General features: G+C 43.2%; 1 protein-coding gene across 2 annotated transcripts in view; it reads left to right on the forward strand.

Moving 5' to 3' along the window:
• The window catches only part of UNC5B (unc-5 netrin receptor B), a 276302-nt gene that overhangs the window by 158021 nt on the left and 94651 nt on the right, over positions 1-23630 (forward strand). For both annotated transcript variants that reach the window (XM_081954501.1, XM_081954502.1), the window contains exon 2: positions 22271-22492. In XM_081954501.1, the coding sequence (XP_081810627.1) occupies positions 22271-22492 (222 nt within the window). The remainder of the gene's footprint in view (positions 1-22270; positions 22493-23630) is intronic.

A 23630-nucleotide genomic window follows, 5' to 3' on the forward strand; every position in this document is an offset into this window, starting at 1 on the left:
GCTGAAAAACAAAGAGAAGAAAATTCTGGGACTTTGGTTCAAGGGCTGGAGAGGCACGAGAAATAGGTTTGTACCTTCACGTGGGCTGTGTGTACCCTGTGTGTAAATCACAGCGCGTTGAACAAAGTTGGTCCGGCAAGATGTTGCTTGTGTACAGAGGTCTTTTGTCACCACAAAGAGAGCCGCTTAATTTGCACAATGTAGCAGAAAGCTCTGAGCACTTTCTATTGACGTGTATCGTATATTGAGTCATTTTCTTTTTTTCTCAGGCTCGAGGTTCTCATCTGTTCCCTGGGGGAGCAGGGTCCTTCTTTCTTCGCCTTTCGCCACCCTTCTCAATCCTGAAAGAGATTCCTCTTTTCCCCTCCCTTGTTTTTTACCCCTTGCTGAGGGAATTGTCTCCGGCGCTGAATAGGACCGTGGCCATTCAAAGGGTGGCAGAGGCCCTGACCCACTGGTGTCGGCAAAGCGAAAACACGGTGTAGGGCAAAACAATCACAACTTCACAGCTCCGGAGGACCTTTTTTTAAATCAGTTGCCCCTGCGCTCGGCGACTATTGTGTGAGAGGCAGTAAATGTGTATACCCGGGTGCAGTTGGAATGGGTTAGTAAGCGGGAGGATAAATTCCTGCTCCGTTGTTGTAAGCATCAGCATCTCTCTTCTGCCAGCCAGACTTTAGAAATAAATCATGTCAAAAGCAAAGAGCGGTTACATTATTTTAGTGCTTCTCAAGAGTTGGGGGGGGATAAGCCGGCTACATGGGAGATTCGGTTTCTGGTGACGCCTGTAAATGAACTGAATAGCATGAGCACAGGGTGTCTGCCGAGTTATGCATTATTAACTCCCATGCATTATTAAGCTGTAGTCATGTTAGATGGTCATTGTTCTACTCTTGAAGGAAGGCAAGAAGAGGCAACCATTTCTTTTGACTCAATAGAGCTGTTTCTTCTCTTGTAAACTCCAGCTATTAACTGAAGCACTTGGTGTCGCCTTATTTCAGTGCCGTGACAGGGAGAGGGCTTTTTTTTTTTTTCCTTTCCCCTGTGGCTTTTTCAGACAGCTGCTCCAAAACAGAGCGAGTGTATTTCACATTCAGGATTAGTAGGAAATCCCAATTCAGTAAGGAGAAGGGTCTAATGCCACTTCCTTTTCTGTTAAAATTCTGTATAGACTCTTCAAGCTCATGATCTCGCTGTCCTTGACTTCCAGCTTGTATTAGCTAACTTTTTTCTTTTTTTCTTTCTTTCTTTCTTTCTTTTTTTTCTTTCTGTATTTATTTGTGTATTTATTTATTTGTGAATAAGTACAAGGAAACAAGTATGAAAACACATGAAAAAATGGTGCAAATAAATGGATATAAATAAGCAAAACATAGCCATAAACACTTAGAAAGAGTACATATAAATGGGGGCAGTAGGACAGGGACGGTACGCATGCTGGTACGCTTATGCACGCCCCCTTAGGGACCTCTTAAGAAACGTGTAAGGTCCACGGTAGACAGCTTAAGGTAAAAGGTATGGGGGTTAGAGGAACTAACAACAGGATCAGGTAGGGTTTTCCACACATTTACTACTCTATTGCTGAAATCGTTTTTCCTGCAATCAAGATTAGAACGGATTACATTTAGTATCTATTGATAGCCCTTGTGCTATTGCAGTTGAAGTAAAAGTAGTCATTAACAGGTGGGACGTTATGACAGATTATCTTGTGCACTAAGCAGAAGTCGGAAAGTAGACAGCGTAGTTCAAGGTTATCCAGACCTAAAATTTCAAGCCTGGAGGTATACAGAATTTTATTACGAGCAGAGGAGTTGAGTACTCTTCTTGTAAAATACCTCTGGACCCTCTCTAATGTTTTAAAGTCCGAAATGCAGTGTGGGTTCCAGGCAGGTGAGCAGTATTCAAGGATAGGTCTGGCAAAGGTTTTGTATGCCCTAGTTAGCAGCACAGTGTTACCAGAGAGAAAACTATGTAATATAAGGTTGACAATTCTAAATGCCTTTTTGGCAATGTTGTTACAGTGAGCTCTGGGGCTTAGGTCTTTCGAAATGAGTACTCCTAGATCTTGACTCATTCTCTTATTTAAAAAGCCTGGTATTTTGTCTAATGGATCTGTGAAGTCAGCGGCTGAATCAACCTTGCGTCAGATGCTTTACCACACCGAGATAATAAAGGAAAAGTTACATAAATTTCTCCCGGGCCATATGACATCATAAGCCAATTTCTTCTTCATCAACATGCAATTCTTCAAAAGAACTCAAAAGGGTGTATCAGAGGAGAAGGATGGCACACAAATCTAAATATAGAATTCTTTATAGAATATAATTCTTTATTGGCCAAGTGTGATTGGACACACGGGGAATTTGTCTTTGGTGCATATGCTCTCAGGGTACATAAAGAAAAATAAAATAGAATACATTCATCAAGAATCATAAGATACAACACTTAGTGATAATCATAGTTTACTAATAAGCAATCAAATTATACCAGGAAACAAATAAAACAATATAAATCATAAAGATACAAGCAACATGGCTATAGTCATAAGGGGAAAGAGATAGATATTAGGAAGGATGAGAAGAATAATAGTAATATAGTCTTAGTAGGTAATATGACAGAGTTGTGGGAATCAGTTGTTTAGCCGAGTGATGGCATTTGGGAAAAAACTCTCCTTGTGTCTAGTTGTTCCCTATAGCATCGTTTTGTGAATAGTAGTTAAAACAATTTATATCCAGGATGTGAGGGGTCTGTAGATATTTTCACAGCTCTCTTTTTGACTAGTTCAGTATACAGGTCCTCGATGGAAGGCAGGTTAGTAGCAATTGTTTTTTCTGCAGTTCTAATTATCCGTTGAAGTCTGTGTCTGTCTTGTTTGGTTGCAGAGCCAAACCAGACAGTTATGGAGGTGCAGATGACAGACTCAATAATTCCTCTGTAGAATTAAATCAGCAGCTCTTTGGGCAGTTTGAGCTTTCTGAGTTGGCGCAGAAAGAATATTCTTTGTTATGCTTTTTTGATGACGTTTTTGATGTTAGGTGTCCATTTTAGTTCTTGAGATATGAAAGAACCTAGAAACTTGAAGGTCAAAATCATTATCAGAAATTATCAGAAGAAAGGGGTGTGGATCAATTCAGGAGCAAAAGTACGATATAATATCTCGAGCATGATATTATGCCCATCGTCTTGCAAAAAGGGCAATAAATTAAGTACACATAGTGGGGGTGTTTTTATCCTGCCATATATAGCTAAGTCTTAGATACTAAGGATCTCAAGAACTAGAGAAACTAAACCCAGATCCTTCCAGTTGCCTTTTGTGATCAAGAATTCAGTCATAAGTCTGCATTTCAGGCCATAAAACAGAAGAACAAGTCCCTCGTACATGAATTCATTCTATTTGAGGGCTAAATACAAAATAGGAGGCTTTTTAAAGCCAACCTTTCCCTAAATGATGTACTTTTTATGTTTTTTATAGCCCTCAAGATCACTTCAGAACATGGCATTATTTTGTAGCAGCCCTAATTCAGCCAATGCATCCTGCGGAATAACAGCACGCAGCAGGCTAAGCCAAGGGTTAAATAATTTCAAAATGATCCGTTCCTTTGAGTACGTTCAGCATGCAGCATTGAAAAGGGCTGAGGAGGCTGGGGGTCATCAAAGTTGCCTATCTGGAGGAGAGGAAATTGGAAGAAAGAAAGGACAGTTCAATTGGCTCTGTAGTTGCTAATCTAGGCAAGAGGCAGCTGAGAGAGAGGGAGACCGTTCCAAATTTTGCAATAGCAAAATCTATCTACGGAGGTGCTTGGCAGATTTGTGGCAAGCCAATAAGAGCACCATAAAATGGATAAAATGGATAAAAGAGAAAGAAGGGGAAAAAGAGTTGCATTAGTAGATTAAAGGGAATAGTAGTATGATTGGTATTGTTACGCAACTAATTAGGAAATAAAGTATAGTATAGTACATTGTTAATTGTAGAAAAAAATTGAAAGAAATGCTCTCTATGTCAAAACGTAACTAGTGTCAGCCCACGGGCTGCCATTCAGGCAGGAACGCACCCCTCGTCATGGTGATTGGTGCTGGTGGTTAGGGGTGTCATCTGGGTGGAATTGTGGGTGGAACTGGGTGGGGTAATGATATATATTTATATGGTGATGGTGTTAACTTGGTTAGAACTGACTTGGATTTGCTTACCTTTGTATCATTGTCATTCAGTGCCGGTTAACATTTGATTGCTAGAGAGATAAAAACCTTGCATCCAACAAACTTGTCTCTCTATTGGTTTCTTCAACGTGACTGCCAGAACGTGACAACTAGAGCATATATATTGTTTATAGTAAAATAGACCAATAAAGAAATATGAAACGATAATTTGGTGCAATTTTTGAAAGGGCGACTGGAGATATTTGTTTATGTACGAAGAAAAAAGGAGTATAAAGAATGGAAAATAACGGAAGAAAATAATTTGGCTGAAAGTGAAAACCAAGCTGTGGTTGGATTATGTAGATGAGAGGATGTAAACGGGAAGATCCGGTCAACACTTTGTTTCTATCATATGTGTAAAGTTGTGTTAAAAATAAAAAAAAACCTTTGGGGGGAGGGAAAGAGCACCAGAAGATTGGAAAGGCTTTAACTGTTAGACCTGTTTTGTTTCTCTCCCTACTTCACAACTGTTTAATTGGATTTTACTCATCAGTGCACCTCTTATTACTATGTATTTGCTGCTCAGCTTTCCATACCAGAGGTATTGTAAGCTTAGAAAAGCTCTTTCTGATTTGGCTTGGTCAGTCGATGCAAACTGGAAGAAGAGCGGTATTAAGTTCTTAAGAGATCTTGGACGCTTTAAATATATAAATCACTTTGTCAGTGATTTGTGTATTATCCCCAAGCCACCGCTGAACAATAAATGTTTTGTTCAGTACAAGGGCGTGAAAGTCCCTGTAAAACGTAGTTTTCTGGCCATGAGAACTGACATATTTTCAGTCCTGCTGAGCAGCTAAAACAGAAGAGTTTCCCCTGTACTACGATACATGGTGGAAAAATTGGCATATACAGTAAGAAAGATTGCTCTGCAAAATTTTGGGATCATATTAGGGTTGCCGGAACTGGCTTGCAAAAATCCAAATTGACCACTGGATGGCAGCAAATCGACAACATACTGTGCTCTTGCCTGGCGGCTAGTGGCTATATCCAGTTTTCTGCAGCTCAGATCTGGTTGGCATAGACAAGATGGCTCCGTTTTTTTCACTGTTCCATGCAGTCAGCTGAATACAGGAACTGTTGGATCTTGGTACAATAACAACTGAGTGCTCTTCAGTATAAACTCTTGTGCAGCGTACTGATTTGATGGAGAACAGAATATTGTCTGCTTGTGCATCACCCAGCTTTGATGCTTCGTCAATGCTTCCTCTCTCTCCTCCCCTCTCAGCATTTAAAATCGCACCTACTCATCTCCTATCTTCTTCACTCCATACGGTACCACCATACAGTGCATTCTGTTCTGATAGGCTGCATATAGCAAAGTAGGTCACAAGTTACATATATTGACCTGCGTGTGCCTATTTTTCCATGATAAACAATATTTCTTTGATATGAATAAGGTCACAGTTTTCTTGTCCTAATGGGACGTGGTGGCTCAGTGGCTAAGACACTGAGCTTGTCAAGCAGAAAGGTTGACAGTTCGGCAGTTCAAATCCCTAGCGTCGTGTAACGGAGTGAGCTCCCGTTACTTGTCCCAGCTTCTGCCAACCTAGCAGTTCGGAAGCATGTAAAAATAGAAAAATAGAAAATAGGGACCACCTTCGGTGGGAAGGTAATAGCATTCCATGCGCCTTTGGCGTTTAGTCATGCTGGCCACATGACCACAGAGACGTCTTCGGACAGCGCTGGCTTTTCAGCTTTGAAACGGAGATGACCACCACCCCCTAGAGTCGGGAACGACTAACACATATGTGCAAGGGAAACCTTTAACTTTTTTTCTTGTCCTAAAATAGTATTTTCAATCCTGGCCATTTGAAGATGTGTCGACTTTAACTCCCAGAATTCCTCAGTAGCTTTGCTGGCTGGATATTTCGGAGGGTTGAAGTCCACACATCTTTAAGTGGTCAAGATTAGGAAATGCAAGTATTCCTTGATTGACAAACAGTGCATTTAGTGACTGTTCAAAGTTACAAGGGCACTGAAAAAAGTGATTTACGACTATTCCTCACACTTACGACCATTGCAGCATCCTCGTGGTCATGTGGTCCAAGTTCAGATGCTGCGCAACTGACTCATCTTTATGACAGTTCCTGGAGTCAAATGGCCGCCTTTTGTGACCTTCTGACAAGCAAAGTTAATGGGGAAACCAGATTTTTTCAATTAACTTAACAACTTCAGTGATTTACTTAACAATTGTGGCAAGGAACAGAGAACAGGGACAACCCTGGGGAAAGTTACTAGAATAATAAAAGTAAATACTCTGAAGAATAGATACGATAATCACAAAAACAGGGAAAAGAAAAAGAAGTTAGGGGAAAGGGGGCGAAGAAGGTAAAGAATTAAAACTGGAATTTTTGACAGCCCAAGAGAAAATGGTTAAAAGAGGAAGAAAGGGAAGAAGAGTTACATTAGTAGACTAAAGAGAATAGTACGAAGATTGTTATTATGGTGTGACTAATTAAGAAATAAAGAAATTATACTATATTGTTAATTGTAGAAAAAAATTGAAAGAAATACTCTCTATGTTTAAATTGAATTAGAGAATATATGCTGTTTATAGCAAAATATACCAGTGGAAAAAATAAGAACATTTGGTGTAATTTTGAAGGGGGCAATTGAAGATATTGTTTAGGTATTAAGAAAAAATAACTATAAAGATGAAAAATAATGGAAGAGATTAATTTGGCTGAAAGTGAAAACGAAACTATGATGTAAAAAGGACTATGTAAATGAGAGGCTGTAAAAGGAAAGACCCGGACAACGCTTTGTTCCTATAATAAGTATAATTTGTATTAAAAAATAAAAAACCTTGAATGGAACAATTGTGGCAAGGAAGGTTGTAAAATGGGGCAAAACTCACTTAACGACTGTCTCGCTTAGCAACAGAAATGTTGGGCTCAATCATGGACGTATCATCAAGGGCTACCTATATCAACAATGGCGAACCTTTTTTGCCTCGGGTGCCAAAAGCAAGCCCTTGCACACTATTGCATGCACTCAGGTGCCCACCCCCATAATTTAATCCCTCCATGCCGTGCCCCCCGTGCATGCACGTGTGACACCCCCACCCTGCTGTCCTGTGCATGCACGCACAACTTTCTTGGAGCCTGGGAAGGGCAAAACCCACCCATTCCCTGGAGGTCCTCCGGAGGCTGGAAACGGCCCATTTTCCAATTTCCGGTGGGCCTGGTAAGTCAGTTTTTCACCTTCTGGAGGCTTCAGGAGGCTTTCTTGAAGCCTCCGGAGTGCAAAAAATGGCTGAAAATCAAACCCAAAAATTACCTTGCCAGCATGCGCATGTGCGTTGCAGCTGACAGGGCAACGCCTCAGAAATGGCTCTGCATGCCATCTGTGGCACATGTAACATAGGTTCGCCATCACGGACCTCTATTGTCCTAAAAGTACATCAATTTTTAAATTGCGGTAGCTGGAATCCGCAAAGCAGCAACTTTCCCTCTGTAAGAGCATCTCTTCCCTTGTCAAGTCCTTCAGTGATTCTTAACTGATTAGATACCCTTTTTATGTTTTTAAAATGACAGCAAGTTGAGTGAATGGAACTCCTCTCCAAGACATTTAAACTAATCTTAAGAGATAAGGTCTGTATTATTTTCTCTGTTATCTGATTGAAATCGAAGTATATGATGACCGTTTCTTCAGATGAAGATGAGAAATGCTGGGAATAAGTACGCAGCCCTTGTTCTGCAGTCAAAAATATGCAACTGTTTGTCACCTCAAATAGTTGTATGGTTTGTGCAGTGGAAGTAATGAATGTGTTCAGCTCCATCCGAATCTTTTTTTCCCCCCTTGATTTCGTGGTTCTGAATTTGACATGGAATCAAATCAAGTAGAATCTTGTCTGCATGTGAATGACACAAAGTTTCTGTGCATATCCCTGTGTTTATCGATAAAGGAGAATATTTTTAGCTCAGGGTTGAAGTGAGATATCTCTGTGTTTCTCTCATCAAACCGATAAATGCTTAATATAGGAAGTCCTTGAATTACAACGGTTCATTTTGTGACCATTCAAAGTTACAACTTTGAGGGACGCAGTGGCTAAGACGCTGAACTTTGAGGTCAGCAGTTTGGCAGTTCGAATCCCCAGTGCCGCGGAGTGAGCTCCCATTACTTGTCCCAGCTTCTGCCAACCTTGCAGTTCGAAAGCATGTAAAAATGCAAGTAGAAAAATAGGAACCACCTTTGGTGGGAAGGTAACAGCGCTCCATGCACCTTCGATGTTTAGTCATGCCGGCCATATGATCACGGAGACGTCTTCGGACAGCACTGGCTCTTCGGCTTTGAAATGGAGATGAGCACCGCCCTCTAGAGTAGGTAACGACTAGCACAGATGTGCGAGGGGAACCTTTACCTTTTCCTTAAAGTTGCAACAGCACTGGAGAAAAAGTGATTTATGGCTGTTTTCCACCCTTGCAACCATTACAGTATCCCTATGGTCATGTGTTCAAAATTCAGGTGCTTGGCATTTGGTTCACATTTATGACGGTTGCAGCATCCTGGAGTCATGTGCTCAGCTTTCGCGACTTTCTGACAAGCAAAGTCAATGGGGAAGCCAGATTCACTTAACAACTGTGTTACCAACTTAACAACTGCAACGATTCACTTAACAACCATTGCAAGAAAGATCGTAAAGTGGGACAAAACCCACTTAATGAACATTTCACTTAGCAACATACTGTAAATGCTGGGTTCCTCCCTTGCCCCAGCTCAGCTTCACCATGCATGCGCGTGCCACTCCCACTGGCCAGCTGATTTTCGGGTCTCTGCCGAGGTTACGACGCCTCCCCCTGCCCTGTTTTTGGTCCCAGGAGGATTCAGTGATGCCTGCTAGGTCCAAAATGGGCCTCAGGGAGGAGGCGGCACACATGGGAGGGCGGGGGAACACACATTCATGCGCAGAGGATGGGGCACATTGCATTATGGGTGTGAGCATGCGAGGACAAAAAGGTTAGCCATCACTGCCGTACACCATTTTTGACAGATGGCTGTCCATCCTCTTCTTGAAAGCCTCCAGTGATGAAGTTCCCACAACTTCTGAAGGCAACTTCTGTTCCATGGGTTGATTGCTCTCACTGTCAGAAAATTCCTCCTTTTTTCATGTTTCCATCCATTATTCCTTGTCTGGCCTTCAGGTGCTTTGGAAAACATGGTGGATGGGAAGATGGTAGCAAAGGGAACATTTTCTGTTATCTCTTTCAAGTGTTTCTCAATTTTGACAACTTGAAAATCTCTGGATTATCAACTCCCAGAATTCCACAGTCAGCCATGATAGCTGAAGAATTCTGGGAGTGGAAGTGCAGACATCCTCAAGTTGCCAAACTTGAAGGACGCCGATCTAGTGAGTTCCCACAGTGGCCTTCCAGAGTTTTGCAGTCGCGATCTGATACCCCTAATTCCTCTTGCTATTTTTGGCCAGTATAAAAGGATTGGACAATGTCTGAGTCAAAGGAAAAATAACATGGTGAGATGAGAACGGTTAAGTCTTCCTTGGGTGTGGTGGGATAAGTTCAGCAGGTCAACTGCTTTTCCCAAACTCATCAATTTTTATTTGACAGCAGGGTAGTTTCGTTTCGTTTTGATGTAAGAGGTTTTAGAGAACGTTTTAATGAATAGAGGCCAAGATCATCCCTATGTGTGAAAGTGGAAAAGGGAAGGTACTTCACCCCTCCCTTCCCTGCAAAATAATAAATGGATTTTCCCCCCACTGAGAACATCAACTGAGTGAAGAATAGGAGAGATTTCCCATGCAGTGGGTGGGCGGGCTGGCTGTAATCAACCAGGGAGTTAGGAATGAAGGACATGGAAGACTGTTTCCATACCTTACATTAAAAGTCTGCTGTATTGAAATAATCTCTATCCTTGCAGCTAGTATGCCAGCATCATAGGAACATAAAAAACTTATGCAGGTAAAAAACCTCCAGTGGTCCATTCAGTCTGCTTTTTTATTGTTTTTGTTTTCTTTATTACTTTTATTTATTTTAATCTAAATGTAATTTAATTTATTTATTGTTTTATATTCTTCTCTCTGCACCCTCTACTATCATCATCATAATTGTTTGCCTCTTTCTGCCACTTACATAAGTTGCTTTGCTCTGGCAATTCCTCTTCGTCCCCCACTGTCAACTGTATTATTCATCTAGCATCTTATCTGTTTTATTGAAGGGTTTTTAAGCTAGGCCCACTATGGTATAGTGTACATTGAAATTCAAAAAAGTGTAAACCATTTAAGACTTCTGCAGCTGCTTTTGTCAGATTTAAGATCCTGGGCATCCTTTTTATGAACCATTCAGTGGTGGGATTCAAATTTTTTTTATTACCGGTTCTGTGGGCATGGCTTGGTAGGTGTGGCATGGCTTGGTGGGCATGGCTTGGTGGGCATGGCAGGAGAAGGTTACTGTAAAATCTCCATTCCCTCCCCACTCCAGGGGAAGGATACTGTAATATCTCCATTCCCTCCCCACTCCCTGGGAAGGATACTGTAAAATCTCCATTCCCTCCCCACTCCCAGGGAAGGATACTGTAAAATCTCCATTCCCTCCCCATTCCCGGGAAAGGATACTGTAAAATCTCCATTCCCTCCCCACTCCCAGGGAAGGATACTGTAAAATCTCCATTCCCTCCCCACTCCAGGGGAAGGTTACTGCGAAATCCCCATTCCCTCCCGATCAGCTGGGATTCAGGAGGCCTAGAATAGATGGGGGCGGGGCCAGCCAGAGGTGGTATTTACCAGTTCTCCGAACTACTCAAAATTTCCACTACTAGTTCTCCAGAATTGGTCAGAACCTGCTAAATACCACCTCTGGAACCATCCCACTAAAGTTACTGATCAGTCCTTAAAAGTAATATGTTTCTAAGATGTTACCAGGCTGCATTTTCATATTGCCGCTGGTGGCAGGGGATTCTTTTCTTTTTTTTAATCATTATAGATTGATTGATTGATTGATTGATTGATTGATTGATTGATCTTATGGCATACCATAGATGGATTAGCAATATAATCACTGGCCATCGGGGGCGAACAACTGGCCCCCGTGGAGCGGGCACGCAATTTGGGTGTCCTCCTGGATGTCCGGCTGTCAATGGATGACCATGTGACAGCCGTGGCAAGGGGGGCGTTCCACCAGGTTCGTCTGGTGCGCCAATTGCGTCCCCTATTGGACCGGGACACCCTTCACACAGTCACCCATGCGCTAGTGACGTCCCGACTGGACTATTGCAATGCTCTCTACATGGGGCTTCCCTTGAGATGCACCCGAAGACTGCAGCTGGTCTAGAATGCGGCCGCGCGGGCAATCATGGGAAGTACTAGGTACTCCCATATAAGACCTCTCCTGCACGGGCTGCACTGGCTACCTGTGGCTTTTTGGGTGCGTTTCAAGGTGTTGACTATCATCTTTAAAGCGCTCCATGGCACAGGACCTAGCTATCTGCGGGATCGCATCCTACCCCACACATCCCTGCGGCCAATTCGCTCTCACAGAGAGGGACTCCTTCGGGTGCCGTCCACTAGGCAATGCCAGCGGGCGGCGCCCAGGAGTAGGGCCTTCTCTGTGATGGGCCCGACCCTCTGGAATGACCTCCCCCCCCCGACATCAGAACAACCACCGATCTCCGCTCCTTCCGCAAGAAACTTAAGACCCACCTGTTCCACTTAGCTGGCCTGGCCTAACCGTAGCTTTAATCTTTAATCTTTCTGGCCTGTATTTTAAATTTTTTGGGGTAGGCTCCTTAGGTTGCTTTTTAATTTTTATTATTATTGTACAGCTTTACATTTAATTTGTTTTTAGGGGTATTTAAGATTTTCTATTTTGTATATGGTCTTTTAACTGCTGTCTGTACACCGCCCCGAGTCCCTTCGGGGAGAGGGGGCAGTCCATAAATTCAATAAAATTCAAATTCAAATTAACATTTCACCTAGATTACTACAACCCAATAAAATATAAATGTTAAAAAGATCTATGTTCAAATATCAATGTGAACGCCAGTGATAACTAACCTTTTCCAGAGTGAGTGCCCAAAGCGTGTGTTTGTGCGTGTGTGTGCAAATGCGTGTGTGCCCAAATCGCACACGGGGCTTGCACGCATGCATGTGGCTTGAAAATGTGCCTAAATAGGATGGCATAGAGCTGGGGCAGGTGGGTGGGCCTGGGCCAGTGGTGGGATTCAAATAATTTAACAACTGGTTCTCTGCCCTAGTGACCAGCTGGGTAGGTGTGGCTCAGTGGTCATGTGACCATGTGGGCCTGGCCAACTCAAGGTCACTCACATCGATGGGCTCTTCGCCTTAGCTGTTACAATGTAATAAGGGTTAATCGGAGAGGCAGTTTCTGTAAGCAGGGCAATAAAGATTAGGCTAGAAACAACCCCAGAATGTTTCCTTCCTGCCTTCCTTACAGGATTAGCCTTGTAAAAGTGGAAAAAACCAAAAGGAGATTTCTTCCAACAACCGGTTCTCCGAGCTGCTTAGAAAGTTAACAACCGGTTCTCCCTAATAGGTGCAAACTGGCTGAATCCCACCACTGGCCTGGGCCCACCCACGATTTCCACTACTGGTTCGGCCAAACTGGTCCAAACCGTCTGAATACTACCTCTGAAGCAGTTCCAATTAAAGCTACATGCATCCTTTGATTGTCTGAGTCTCTGTACTATGTATAACTTTCCTGAATTTAAATTCAAATTTCTTTTCGAATTTTCACATTCCTAGTATTGGCCAGCTGGAGATACAGGGTTCTAAAACTACAAGCTCACAAATATATAGCTGTCTCCAAAAAATTTCTATACTCTAGAAGAAAATCTTAGAAACCCTGAGGATCAGGTTAGGTGCCTGTGGTTTTTTTCCCCCTGAAGTCACTAAGTGAATTTTTGGATGAACAGAAAGGCTAGAGATGGATTCTGATCACCAAGAGGGAAAAGTAATTTGGGCAAAAATCCACAAGCATGCAATTTTCTCTAAATGAGCCCTGACTCATTGGTGATTTTCTCCTCTCTAAAACCCTCTCAACTTCATGCGACCAGATAGCCCCAATTATAATCAGCAAAGAAGAATTAAGGATGCTTCAATTTTCTTTAGATTAAGGATGAATTTCTGACGCTCCCACAGAAGAAGAATGTGCTTATTAAGTTGTTCAAAAAGCGGCTCCCCTGCCATAAAGCTGAATAAGTGAATGGACTATTCATGCTAACATTTTACAGTCATGTATTGTGGAAGCATGGGTGAGATTCGTCTTCCTGCCATGTACTGTCAACACAGAGTTAAGTTCTTACGTTTGAAGGCAAGTTGGGGCTTGGAGATCAAAAGTGTTCAAGAAAAACTCACCTCGTTGCCCCAATGGCTGTATGAGTTAATGGGTTTCATGCTGGTCTCCCAGCAGGAGAAGACAAAATTGGTAGATCGTATTTCAAAAACAAAGGAACACAATGAGGAACAAGTAAAAGCACTCAGCAGCTTTCGGCACTTGAAACATTAGACAGCGCAAAGAAAAGGAGCATCTCTTTTGTGCCTTGCCTTCCTTTCGTTCCCGTGACCTCGTCTTGCTTTATAACATGGGAGGAAACATTTCGGTAGCCAGTCAATATTAATACATCTATCGCTATCTTTGAATTTTTGTCCTTCAAATGTGCAACATCCAGTCTTTGTCATTTCTTCAACGTTCTGATGATTCAGACTTTCTTCTCAGAGGGTGTTGATTATGAGCAAAGACATCACTCTAGTAGAGAACTAGAGGTTTAGGCAGATTTAGCTGAAGGCATCACTAGCTTTCGGTAATAGCTAAGGACATGCCATCATGCTCTTAGATGTTTCCTTACCCTTCCCTGTTCAGTTTCATTGGCTGACCCCCAACTCAGAGAAATGTGTAATAAAATGAAGGCACAACATGAATTGAATAGAGATGATATTAAAAGCCTTATGTCATGGGACGGTGGAAATAAGATAAGGGGCAGCTGCCGATAACAGGAATTGCCATGGTCGTCTTGAAGTTCCAAGCTAATTGTTTATGCGTGTTGGAGGAAATATCTTTCTGGGTTCAGTTCCAAGTGGGGGGGGGGAAAGACACTGGAAACATGGAGGCTTTTGTTCATTTTGTTCATTTGTTTAATAGTGGTTTAATGGCTTGAGCTCCTGAACAGAAAGGGGGGATCACATACTTCCAGATGTTGGGTGAAGAAGAAGAAAAAACAGAGATGCTGAAAGACCCTGGTTTTATGCCCTCTCTGGGCTTTGAATCTAAGCTTGTATTCTGATTAGTTGTCAGACTCCCATGGGACCATGCAGAGGCAACTCTCTAGGCTGTGTTTTGAGTCTACGTTCGGTTGATCATTGCTTCTTCCCAGGTGCCCTGTGGTGAGATGGGTAAAGGCCTAATACTATCATGCCTTAATCTCATCAACCTGGAGCTGAAGGGGGGATCTTTGTTATGTAGAATAGACTGGCTCAGGCCTTTTAATGGCTCATTGACAAAGGTGGGGGCTATTAAGAGTGAGTCTGCTTCCTGCCTAAAAATATGTTTCTCCATTTCTTATTCAGGGAAATATAATATTCTGCCTTTTCAATATTTCCTAGGATATTTCATTCTTTTAGGAGAGGGGTGGGTGCTAACTTCCTACATGCATTTTGTTCTGCGAGATCAGTCTGGCTACTAGAAATGTTGATTGAGCAAGACTGTTCCGAAATGAAGGGTGTACATTATGCATATGGAATGGAATGCTCAAAAAAGATGAGTGATGGTCCATCCTGGCCATGCTCCCCCCCCCCCCCCCCGGTGAGATCAAACACAACCCTGATGCAGTTCTCAATGAAATCGAGTTTGACACCCTGGGTATAGGGTCTCCTGCTTGAGCAAAGGTTGGATTAGAAGGCCTCCAAGGGCCCTTGCAACTGTTATTCTAAGTTCTAAGAGATCCTTAAGCAATAGCTTAGGTGTCTTCTGAAGTTGCTACCAGCTGAAATATGAATGATACTACACTCCAGAGATCCCTTCCATAACAATAGAGCACACACTTCCCAATTGTAAAGTGTTGTACCGTGAGCTCCAAGTCCTTGGGTTTCAAATCAGAAGTTTGGTTTGCAAACACACAAGCACTTCAGCAAAATAAAAATAAAGCAAAGCAAACAGCAATGAAAAATGTAATTGGTAGCTTCAGGCCAGTATAACATCCGTGGCCAAGGATAATATATCTTTAAGTACTTGTAATCTTTTGAAATTCCTCCTGGCCCTGCCGGAGAGAGGACATAAAGATTACCAAATGGGAGGTGGGAGGGAAGCGACTTGGAGGAGGGGGGGGGAGAGAACTTTGCCAGACACACTTTAAGAGACTAATGGATTTCTAATGTTTACATTCTTTATATACAAACCTGCTTTATAAATGATCCTGGCATTAAAGCTGTAAAACAAAGTCATAAAAACAGCCTGCAGCTCAAGCATGGAACATAAATGCTTTTTTTTCCACAGGCAGATGAATGAGAGGCAGTGGAGAGAGCAATCAATATTTATGTGCCTTATCTGTGTTTCTGCCTTGCTGTCAGGGAGCTGGTGGATAGAGAGGGGTCTGTAATGCCAGCTTTTGGGGTTGAGTTGTAGTTTGCCTCCCTAGTACTCAATATTTCCCACGAGAGTACAATATTTCAACCAACTCTTCCCCTATGTGTAGTGCAACAGATTCCATGTCACAGGGGCAACTTAGAATGTTTAGAACTTAGAACTGAGATAACAGCTATTCTGTTACTATGATTGTAGCAGTGGCAACCCCTGTCAGGGAGAAAATCATATACCTTTCCCAAACTTTTGTGCAGAATAACTGAAACATAGTTTTCCCTGAGTTTCTTTCGCATCAGTGGTGGGATTCAAAAAAATTTTTATTACTGGTTCTGTGGGCATGGTTTGGTGGGTGTGGCAGGGGAAGGATACTGTAAAATCTCCATTCCCTCTCCCTCCAGGGGAAGGATACTGTAAAATCTCCATTCCCTCTCCCTCCAGGGGAAGGATAACTGTAAAATCTCCATTCCCTCTCCCTCCAGGGGAAGGATAACTGTAAAATCTCCATTCCCTCTCCCTCCAGGGGAAGGATAACTGTAAAATCTCCATTCCCTCTCCCTCCAGGGGAAGGATAACTGTAAAATCTCCATTCCCTCTCCCTCCAGGGGAAGGATAACTGTAAAATCTCCATTCCCTCTCCCTCCAGGGGAAGGATACTGTAAAATCTCCATTCCCTCTCCCTCCAGGGGAAGGATACTGTAAAATCTCCATTCCCTCTCCCTCCAGGGGAAGGATAACTGTAAAATCTCCATTCCTTCTCCCTCCAGGGGAAGGATACTGTAAAATCTCCATTCCCTCTCCCTCCAGGGGAAGGATAACTGTAAAATCTCCATTCCCTCTCCCTCCAGGGGAAGGATACTGTAAAATCTCCATTCCCTCTCCCTCCAGGGGAAGGATAACTGTAAAATCTCCATTCCTTCTCCCTCCAGGGGAAGGATAACTGTAAAATCTCCATTCCCTCTCCCTCCAGGGGAAGGATAACTGTAAAATCTCCATTCCCTCTCCCTCCAGGGGAAGGATACTGTAAAATCTCCATTCCCTCTCCCTCCAGGGGAAGGATACTGTAAAATCTCCATTCCTTCCCCACTCCAGGGAAGGATACTGTAAAATCTCCATTCCTTCCCCACTCCAGGGGAAGGATACTGTAAAATCTCCATTCCCTCTCCCTCCAGGGGAAGGATAACTGTAAAATCTCCATTCCCTCTCCCTCCAGGGGAAGGATACTGTAAAATCTCCATTCCCTCTCCCTCCAGGGGAAGGATAACTGTAAAATCTCCATTCCCTCTCCCTCCAGGGGAAGGATAACTGTAAAATCTCCATTCCCTCTCCCTCCGGGGGAAGGATAACTGTAAAATCTCCATTCCCTCTCCCTCCAGGGGAAGGATAACTGTAAAATCTCCATTCCCTCTCCCTCCAGGGGAAGGATACTGTAAAATCTCCATTCCCTCTCCCTCCAGGGGAAGGATACTGTAAAATCTCCATTCCTTCCCCACTCCAGGGAAGGATACTGTAAAATCTCCATTCCTTCCCCACTCCAGGCGAAGGATACTGCAAAATCCCCATTCCCTCCCAATCAGCTGGGACTCAGGAGGCAGAGAACAAATGGGGGGGGGGCAGTCAGAGGTGGTATTTACCGGTTCTCTGAACTACTCAAAATTACTGCTACCGGTTCTCCAGAACTAATCAGAACCTGCTGAATACCACCTCTGGTTCACATGTTATAAAAAGATAATGGTTTCCCCTGTCCAGTCTTGTCCGACTTTAGAGGATGGTGCTCATCTTTTTTTCTTAGCCCAGCATTGTCTGAAAATGCTTCCATGGTCGTGTGGCCAGCATGCCTATTCGCCAAGGTGACGGAATGCTATTACCTTCCCACCGAAGTGGTACCTATTTATCTACTTGCATTTGCATGCTTTTCAAACTGCTAGATTGACAGAAATATCACGTGATACTTGGGTCTCAAGACTTGGGTCTTGACCAACTCCAACGTCTTAACTGCTAGGCCACCTTATACCTCACATGTCATGCTCCTAAATATATACCTGGAGGAGAACATCATCCAGAGCAGGGATGGACAATTATTGCAACTTTATGACCGTTATCAACTCACAGAATTCATGAGCCAGCTGTGCTGGCTTAGGAATTCTGAAAATTGAAGTCAACAGGTCATAAAGTTATCATAGTTGCCAACCATTGACCCAGACAAAGGTAGTACTGTATAAAGTGAACAAAAAAAAATTAAAAGGATGTATTTTGTACGTCCATGTGTATGTGTGTGTTTGCCTTCCGTATTCTTATTCTGTTTGACCAAATTCATATCACAGATGTTTATTTCATTTATTCTAATCCAAGCCAAAGATTCAAGGAAGAGTTGCTATAAAATATATGTTGTTCCTATTAGAGTAACCTTTTCCAAGATTCATAGCATTTAAGTCTGGAGAGTTCAAAATGTCTACATTTTAAAGTGAAACCTTTTGGCACTCCACCATAGAAAATCAGGAATGAAACTGTAGATCAATATACTGGAATTGTAATAAAGTCGCTCAAATAATACTAAATCTATTGATAGAGTTGCAAAAGTTGCCCAGTTTTAAATACTGTAGGAAAATTGGCTTTTACTGCAGCATGTGCAAAAGCTACTGGGATCACATGCAGAGCTAATAAATTTGGGTTTGTTTACGAATTCGAACGCCTAGGCCAGGGGTGTCCAAACTTGGCAACTTTAAGACTTGTGGACTTCAACTCCCAGAATTCCCCAGCCAGCCATGCTGGGGAATTCTGGGAGTTGAAGTCCACAAGTCTTAAAGTTGCCAAGTTTGGACACCCCTGGCCTAGGCACTTCGAGCATAATATACCACCCTTGCTATTATGGGGAGCGAGGCAAGGGTCATTGATGTGGCAACTTCTGGAGACACAAGTATTCATGAAAACCAACTGGAGAACATAATAAGATACTGTAATTTTACAAATCGAGGTTGAAAGACCATTGGGGGGGGGAATCTACTGCACTGATGATGGTGATGATGATGATGATGATATGTTGATAATGATGATTAAATAATGATGATGATGATTTTGCTTCTATTCAAACCACAGCCCATTTCGAAGACTAAACCGTAATGACCACTTTATCTCTATTAGCTCTGGGACCCATATTGAAGGGGGTATTTTATTCTTCCTAATGATCTTGGGCAAAGCATTTTCAATTTAGCTCCAGAAAAGCCCCATTCATCATAAGACTGTCTTGTCTGGATTTAAGCTTTTTGCTCTTACCGTTCCACTCTGGGCTGCTGTTGTGCAGCGGCTTCACAAGGGCGCACCAGGAGGGCATTGTGTGCCTCAATTATCAGTCCATCCCACCCCCATCCTTGTATAATTGGTAAGGTTGGGAGAAAATTATAGAGCTGAAAATGAAATTAAGGGGGAGGTGGGGGGGACACCTGGTGGCAGCTGAGAGCAGAGAAACTAAGGAGCACATGTGTGCATGGCACGCAAAACACACGCACAGAGATTAGTTTGGAGCTTAATTTGGTGTTTCCAAAAGAGCAGTTAATGGATTATGACAAATGTCCTACTGCTTTCCCTAGTGCTGTGTTAAAATGGAAATGGAAAGTCAATTTTCCTAAATGGATTTTAAATGGCGGTGTGTATACATTTTCTGAGAGAGAGAGAGAGGTTTGCTCAGGAGGCATCTCAGACTGCTTTGGGTCTGCTCCATGGCGATTCCTAAAGTCTCCAAGCAAAAGCTATCCTGATTTGTGGCCAGCAGTGACAAGCTTTTCTGATGATTTCGGAGGGTTCTATTGCTGCCTTTAATAGCAATAGCACTTAGACTTATATACCGCTTCACGCTGCTTTGCAGCCCTCTCCAAGTGATTTACAGAATCAGCCTATTGCCCCCAACAACCTGGCTCCTCATTTTACCCACCTTGGAAGGATGGAAGGCAGAGTCAACCTTGAGCCCGGTGAGATTTGAACTGCCAAATTGCAGGCAGCCGCAGGCAGCAGAAGTAGCCTGCAGTATTGCATTGTAGCCACTGTCCCACCGCAGCTCTAGTAAGCCTGCCTCACCAGACCTGCTAAGAGTTTTTACCAAGTCCTTGCAAGAAAAGTGCATTAAGCTTTTACATCATGGTGACCTCTTGATTCCTATTTTTTTCATGCTTGAGGATGATTAAAGGTGAAGGTTTCCCCTGTCCAGTTGCCACTCTTGGGGGCAATGCTGATCTCCATTTCTTAGGCAAGGGATCCAGCATTGTCCAAAAACACTTTCTGTGGTCATGTAGCCAGCATGGCTATACACGAAGTCACATTGGAATGCTGTTACCTTCCTATTGAAGTGGTACCTATTTATCTACTTGCATTCGCATGCTTTTGAACTGCTAGGTTGAAGAAAGGTAACTCACCATGTTGTGTGGCACTCAGGTCACGAATCTGGCCTTTCCAGCGACAAGCTCAGCATCTTTAACTACTGAACCACAGATGACTTGCTGTCTGGAAACAAATACTGTGGGGTTAAGACACCCCTAACCCCCCTCGGGATGTGTGTTCTGTTAAGATACAGCCTGTTGTGCCTTAAAATGGCTTCTACTGTACAGCGCTGTGGAGTTGCCATGGTAACGGCTTCACAGTACTCCACAAGGGGGCTCCCTCTGGTAAGGGGGAAAATCCAACATTAGAAATTGCGGCCACATTCATGGAAGGAGGATTGGGATAAATAAATACCCAGGCAGTGCCAGGTTATCAGCTAGTTGTATTATAAATGCTGCCTTCCTCTGGAGATCAGAATGTATGGAATGAGCAGAGCCTGTTTTCCCTTAGCGCATGAACATATTTTTCTCCTCAGGACTCCATGCTGGGAATAAGGCTCCCTATCCTAGATAGTCTGTTGACTCCATGACCTGACAATCTGACTTCACTTTTATCATGCCACTGTTATCTCCTAGCTGTAGCACAGAAAGTCTACCCACACTTGGGAGTCAGAGTGATGTTTAACATCTGCAGAGTGCTTTAGAATATTCAGAGCACTTTATATATCAGCAGAGTGATTCTCCCACGCTATTGATAGAGGAGGAAAAAGAAAAGCTCAGAGCAATGTCTGAAGCCATCTGTAAATCTTTGGATGTTATCAAATTCCGTCTTTGAGTAACTATGATTTACTAAGATCCACCGAATTTATTTCTGAGCAAGAACGATGCTTTATAAAGTTTATAAATTTATAAAGTTTGGCTCTAGCACTTTTCCATTTGCAGCCCTATTAAGGATATGCCTTTACTCATAACTTACGTTTCGATGTCTAAAGCAAAAAAGGGACCGACCAAAATGATTTCCGTCTAATAAAAAGTATGGTTTGTCTGATGGTAGCAAAAAAATAAATAAATTGTGAGAACACAGTGTTCTTTTTTCTCCTTCGCTTTCGCTTCTTGACGTAAGATTGGTCTTCCACTACTTTTGAACTAGTTCTTGGTGTAAATTAGACAAAAAGCATGAACCATATTACATTACAAACCAAAGATGGTAAGAATCAGAAAACCATTTTTACTGCAGGATCCAATCTGGGTTGTTCACCGGGATCGGAAGTTTAGTCTTCCGAGCTTTCGGACTCATGCTCGAGCCCATCATCGGGGAACTTCTCTCTACTGCAAGGGTGTTAAACTCAAGGCCTGTGGGCCGGATCCAGCCCATGGGGTGCTTAGATGTGGCCCGTGGGGCTGCCCTGGAAACACCAAAGGACCAGCCCGCAGTGCCTCTGCCAGAGAAAACAGAGCTTGGGGGAGCCATGCACAGCTCCATTTTTGCTAGCAGAGGGCCGTAGGAGGCCTGTGGTGGGTTTTCCAATTTGTTTACTACCAGTTTGTTCATGTGCACAGGCGCGTTCTCGCACGATGCGTCTGCGTATGCACAAAGCGTCTGGGTGGGGTGGGGAGCCTCCAACCACCATCACTTCTGGTTCACCCGATCCGGTCCGAATCGGCAAAAACCCACCTTTGCAAGAGGCCCTGGTGGCTGAAAACGGAGCCTTGATGAGTGATGTTGGGCTGGCCCCACCCTCCGGCCCTCCCAAGGTCAAACACAGCGCTGATGCGGCCCTCAGTGAAATCAAGTTTGACACCCCTGTTCTACTGGAACGGGTGCTTTGGGCTATTCTATGCATTGCATTTAATACAGTGCATAGTGATTGGGTGTAGCTTCCTATTAGTTGATTGGTGTATTGATGGCTGACTATTGGCTGCTTTTTCCTTGGGCTGCCAAATCCTCAGCTCCTAAGTGGTGGTAATTCAGCACTCCTGATGACTGACAGGAGGCACATTTCTCATTTCCCAGATGGACTTCAGGTTGGAATTCTGGGAGTCCGCTGAGCTTGAACTTGCGGAGTTTGAGAAACGCTGCTTTAAAATGGCGAACCATTAGCTGAATAATATTAAATTCCTATTACTATTAGTTTACTATTAGTTTACTATTAGTTTACTATTAGTTTACTATTAAAAGCAACTAGAAAAGTTTTCCTTTTTCCTCTCTTCCTACAGGGGTTGAGTATGGAGATGTACTGCCAGATTCCTTCCCATCAGCACCTGCAGAGTCCCTCCCCAATTTCCTCTTGGAGCCACAAGATGCCTACATAGTGAAGAACAAGCCGGTGGAGCTGACCTGCAGAGCCAACCCAGCCACCCAGATCTACTTCAAGTGCAATGGAGAATGGGTGAATCAGAATGACCATCTCACAGCAGAGAGACTCGACGAAGTCACTGGTGAGGAACCTGGGCGAATTAGTCCATTTCTTATATTCTGTTTGAAGAGGTTTTTTTTTCCCCCACCTCCCGCTCTCTTTTTAAAAATTTGTGGACTTGCCTTCTCTGGCAGTAGAGAATTGAAGTGGACAGAGTCTGAAGATGTCTCCTCCTTGTCCTGTGAGACTGGTGGAAGTTAAGAACTTTGGGACCTCGGGTGTGTGTGATTCAGATTAAGCTCCTATGAAAGTTAATGTAAGGTTCATCAAAGAGAGGAATAGCAATGATGGGCAAGCTGCTCTGAAAAATAGCTGAACCCCTGTACAATTTCTCCCTTGGGAAATTGGGTATATTCTAGAGGAGATTCTCAATTCATTCTTTAGCCAGCTATCTTAGGACCCTTAAAAGAAACCTCCGTATTTTGCAAATCTTCCTTGAAAGATAATTAATTTTAATTTTATTTTATTTTATTTTATTTTATGAAATTTATAGACTGCCCCCTCTCCCCAAAGGGACTCGGGGCGGTGTACAGACCACAAATAAAACAATATACAAAACTTAAATATTTTTAAATACCCATAAAACAGATTAAATGATAGGCTGTACAGTATAGTTAAAAATTAAAACAACCTAAAAAATCTACCCCTAAAAATTTTAAATACAGGCTAGAGGGACACAAAAAACTACAGTTGGGCCAGGCCAGCTAAGTTGAACAGGTGGGTCTTAAGTTTCTTACAGAAGGAGCGGAGATCGGTGGTTATTCTAATGTTGGGGGGGGAGGTCATTCCAGTGAGTCGGGCCCATCACAGAGAAGGCCCTGCTCCTGGGCGTCGCCCGCTGGCACTGCCTAGTGGACGGCACCCGGAGGAGTCCCTCCCTGTGAGAGCGAATCGGCCGCAGGGATGTATGGGGCAGGATGCGATTCCGCAGGTAGCTAGGTCCTGTGCCATGGAGCGCTTTAAAGATGATAGTCAACACCTTGAAACGCACCCGAAAAGCCACAGGTAGCCAGTGCAGCCCGCGCAGGAGAGGTGTTACATGGGAGTATCTAGTACCTCCCATAATTGCCCGTGCGGCTGCGTTCTGGACCAACTGCAGCCTTCGGGTGCATCTCAAGGGAAGCCCCGTGTAGAGAGCATTGCAATAGTCCAGTCGGGAC

This window comes from Natrix helvetica (assembly GCF_964273705.1).
Source record: "Natrix helvetica genome assembly, chromosome: 5".
NCBI classification, from domain to species: Eukaryota; Metazoa; Chordata; class Lepidosauria; order Squamata; family Natricidae; genus Natrix; species Natrix helvetica.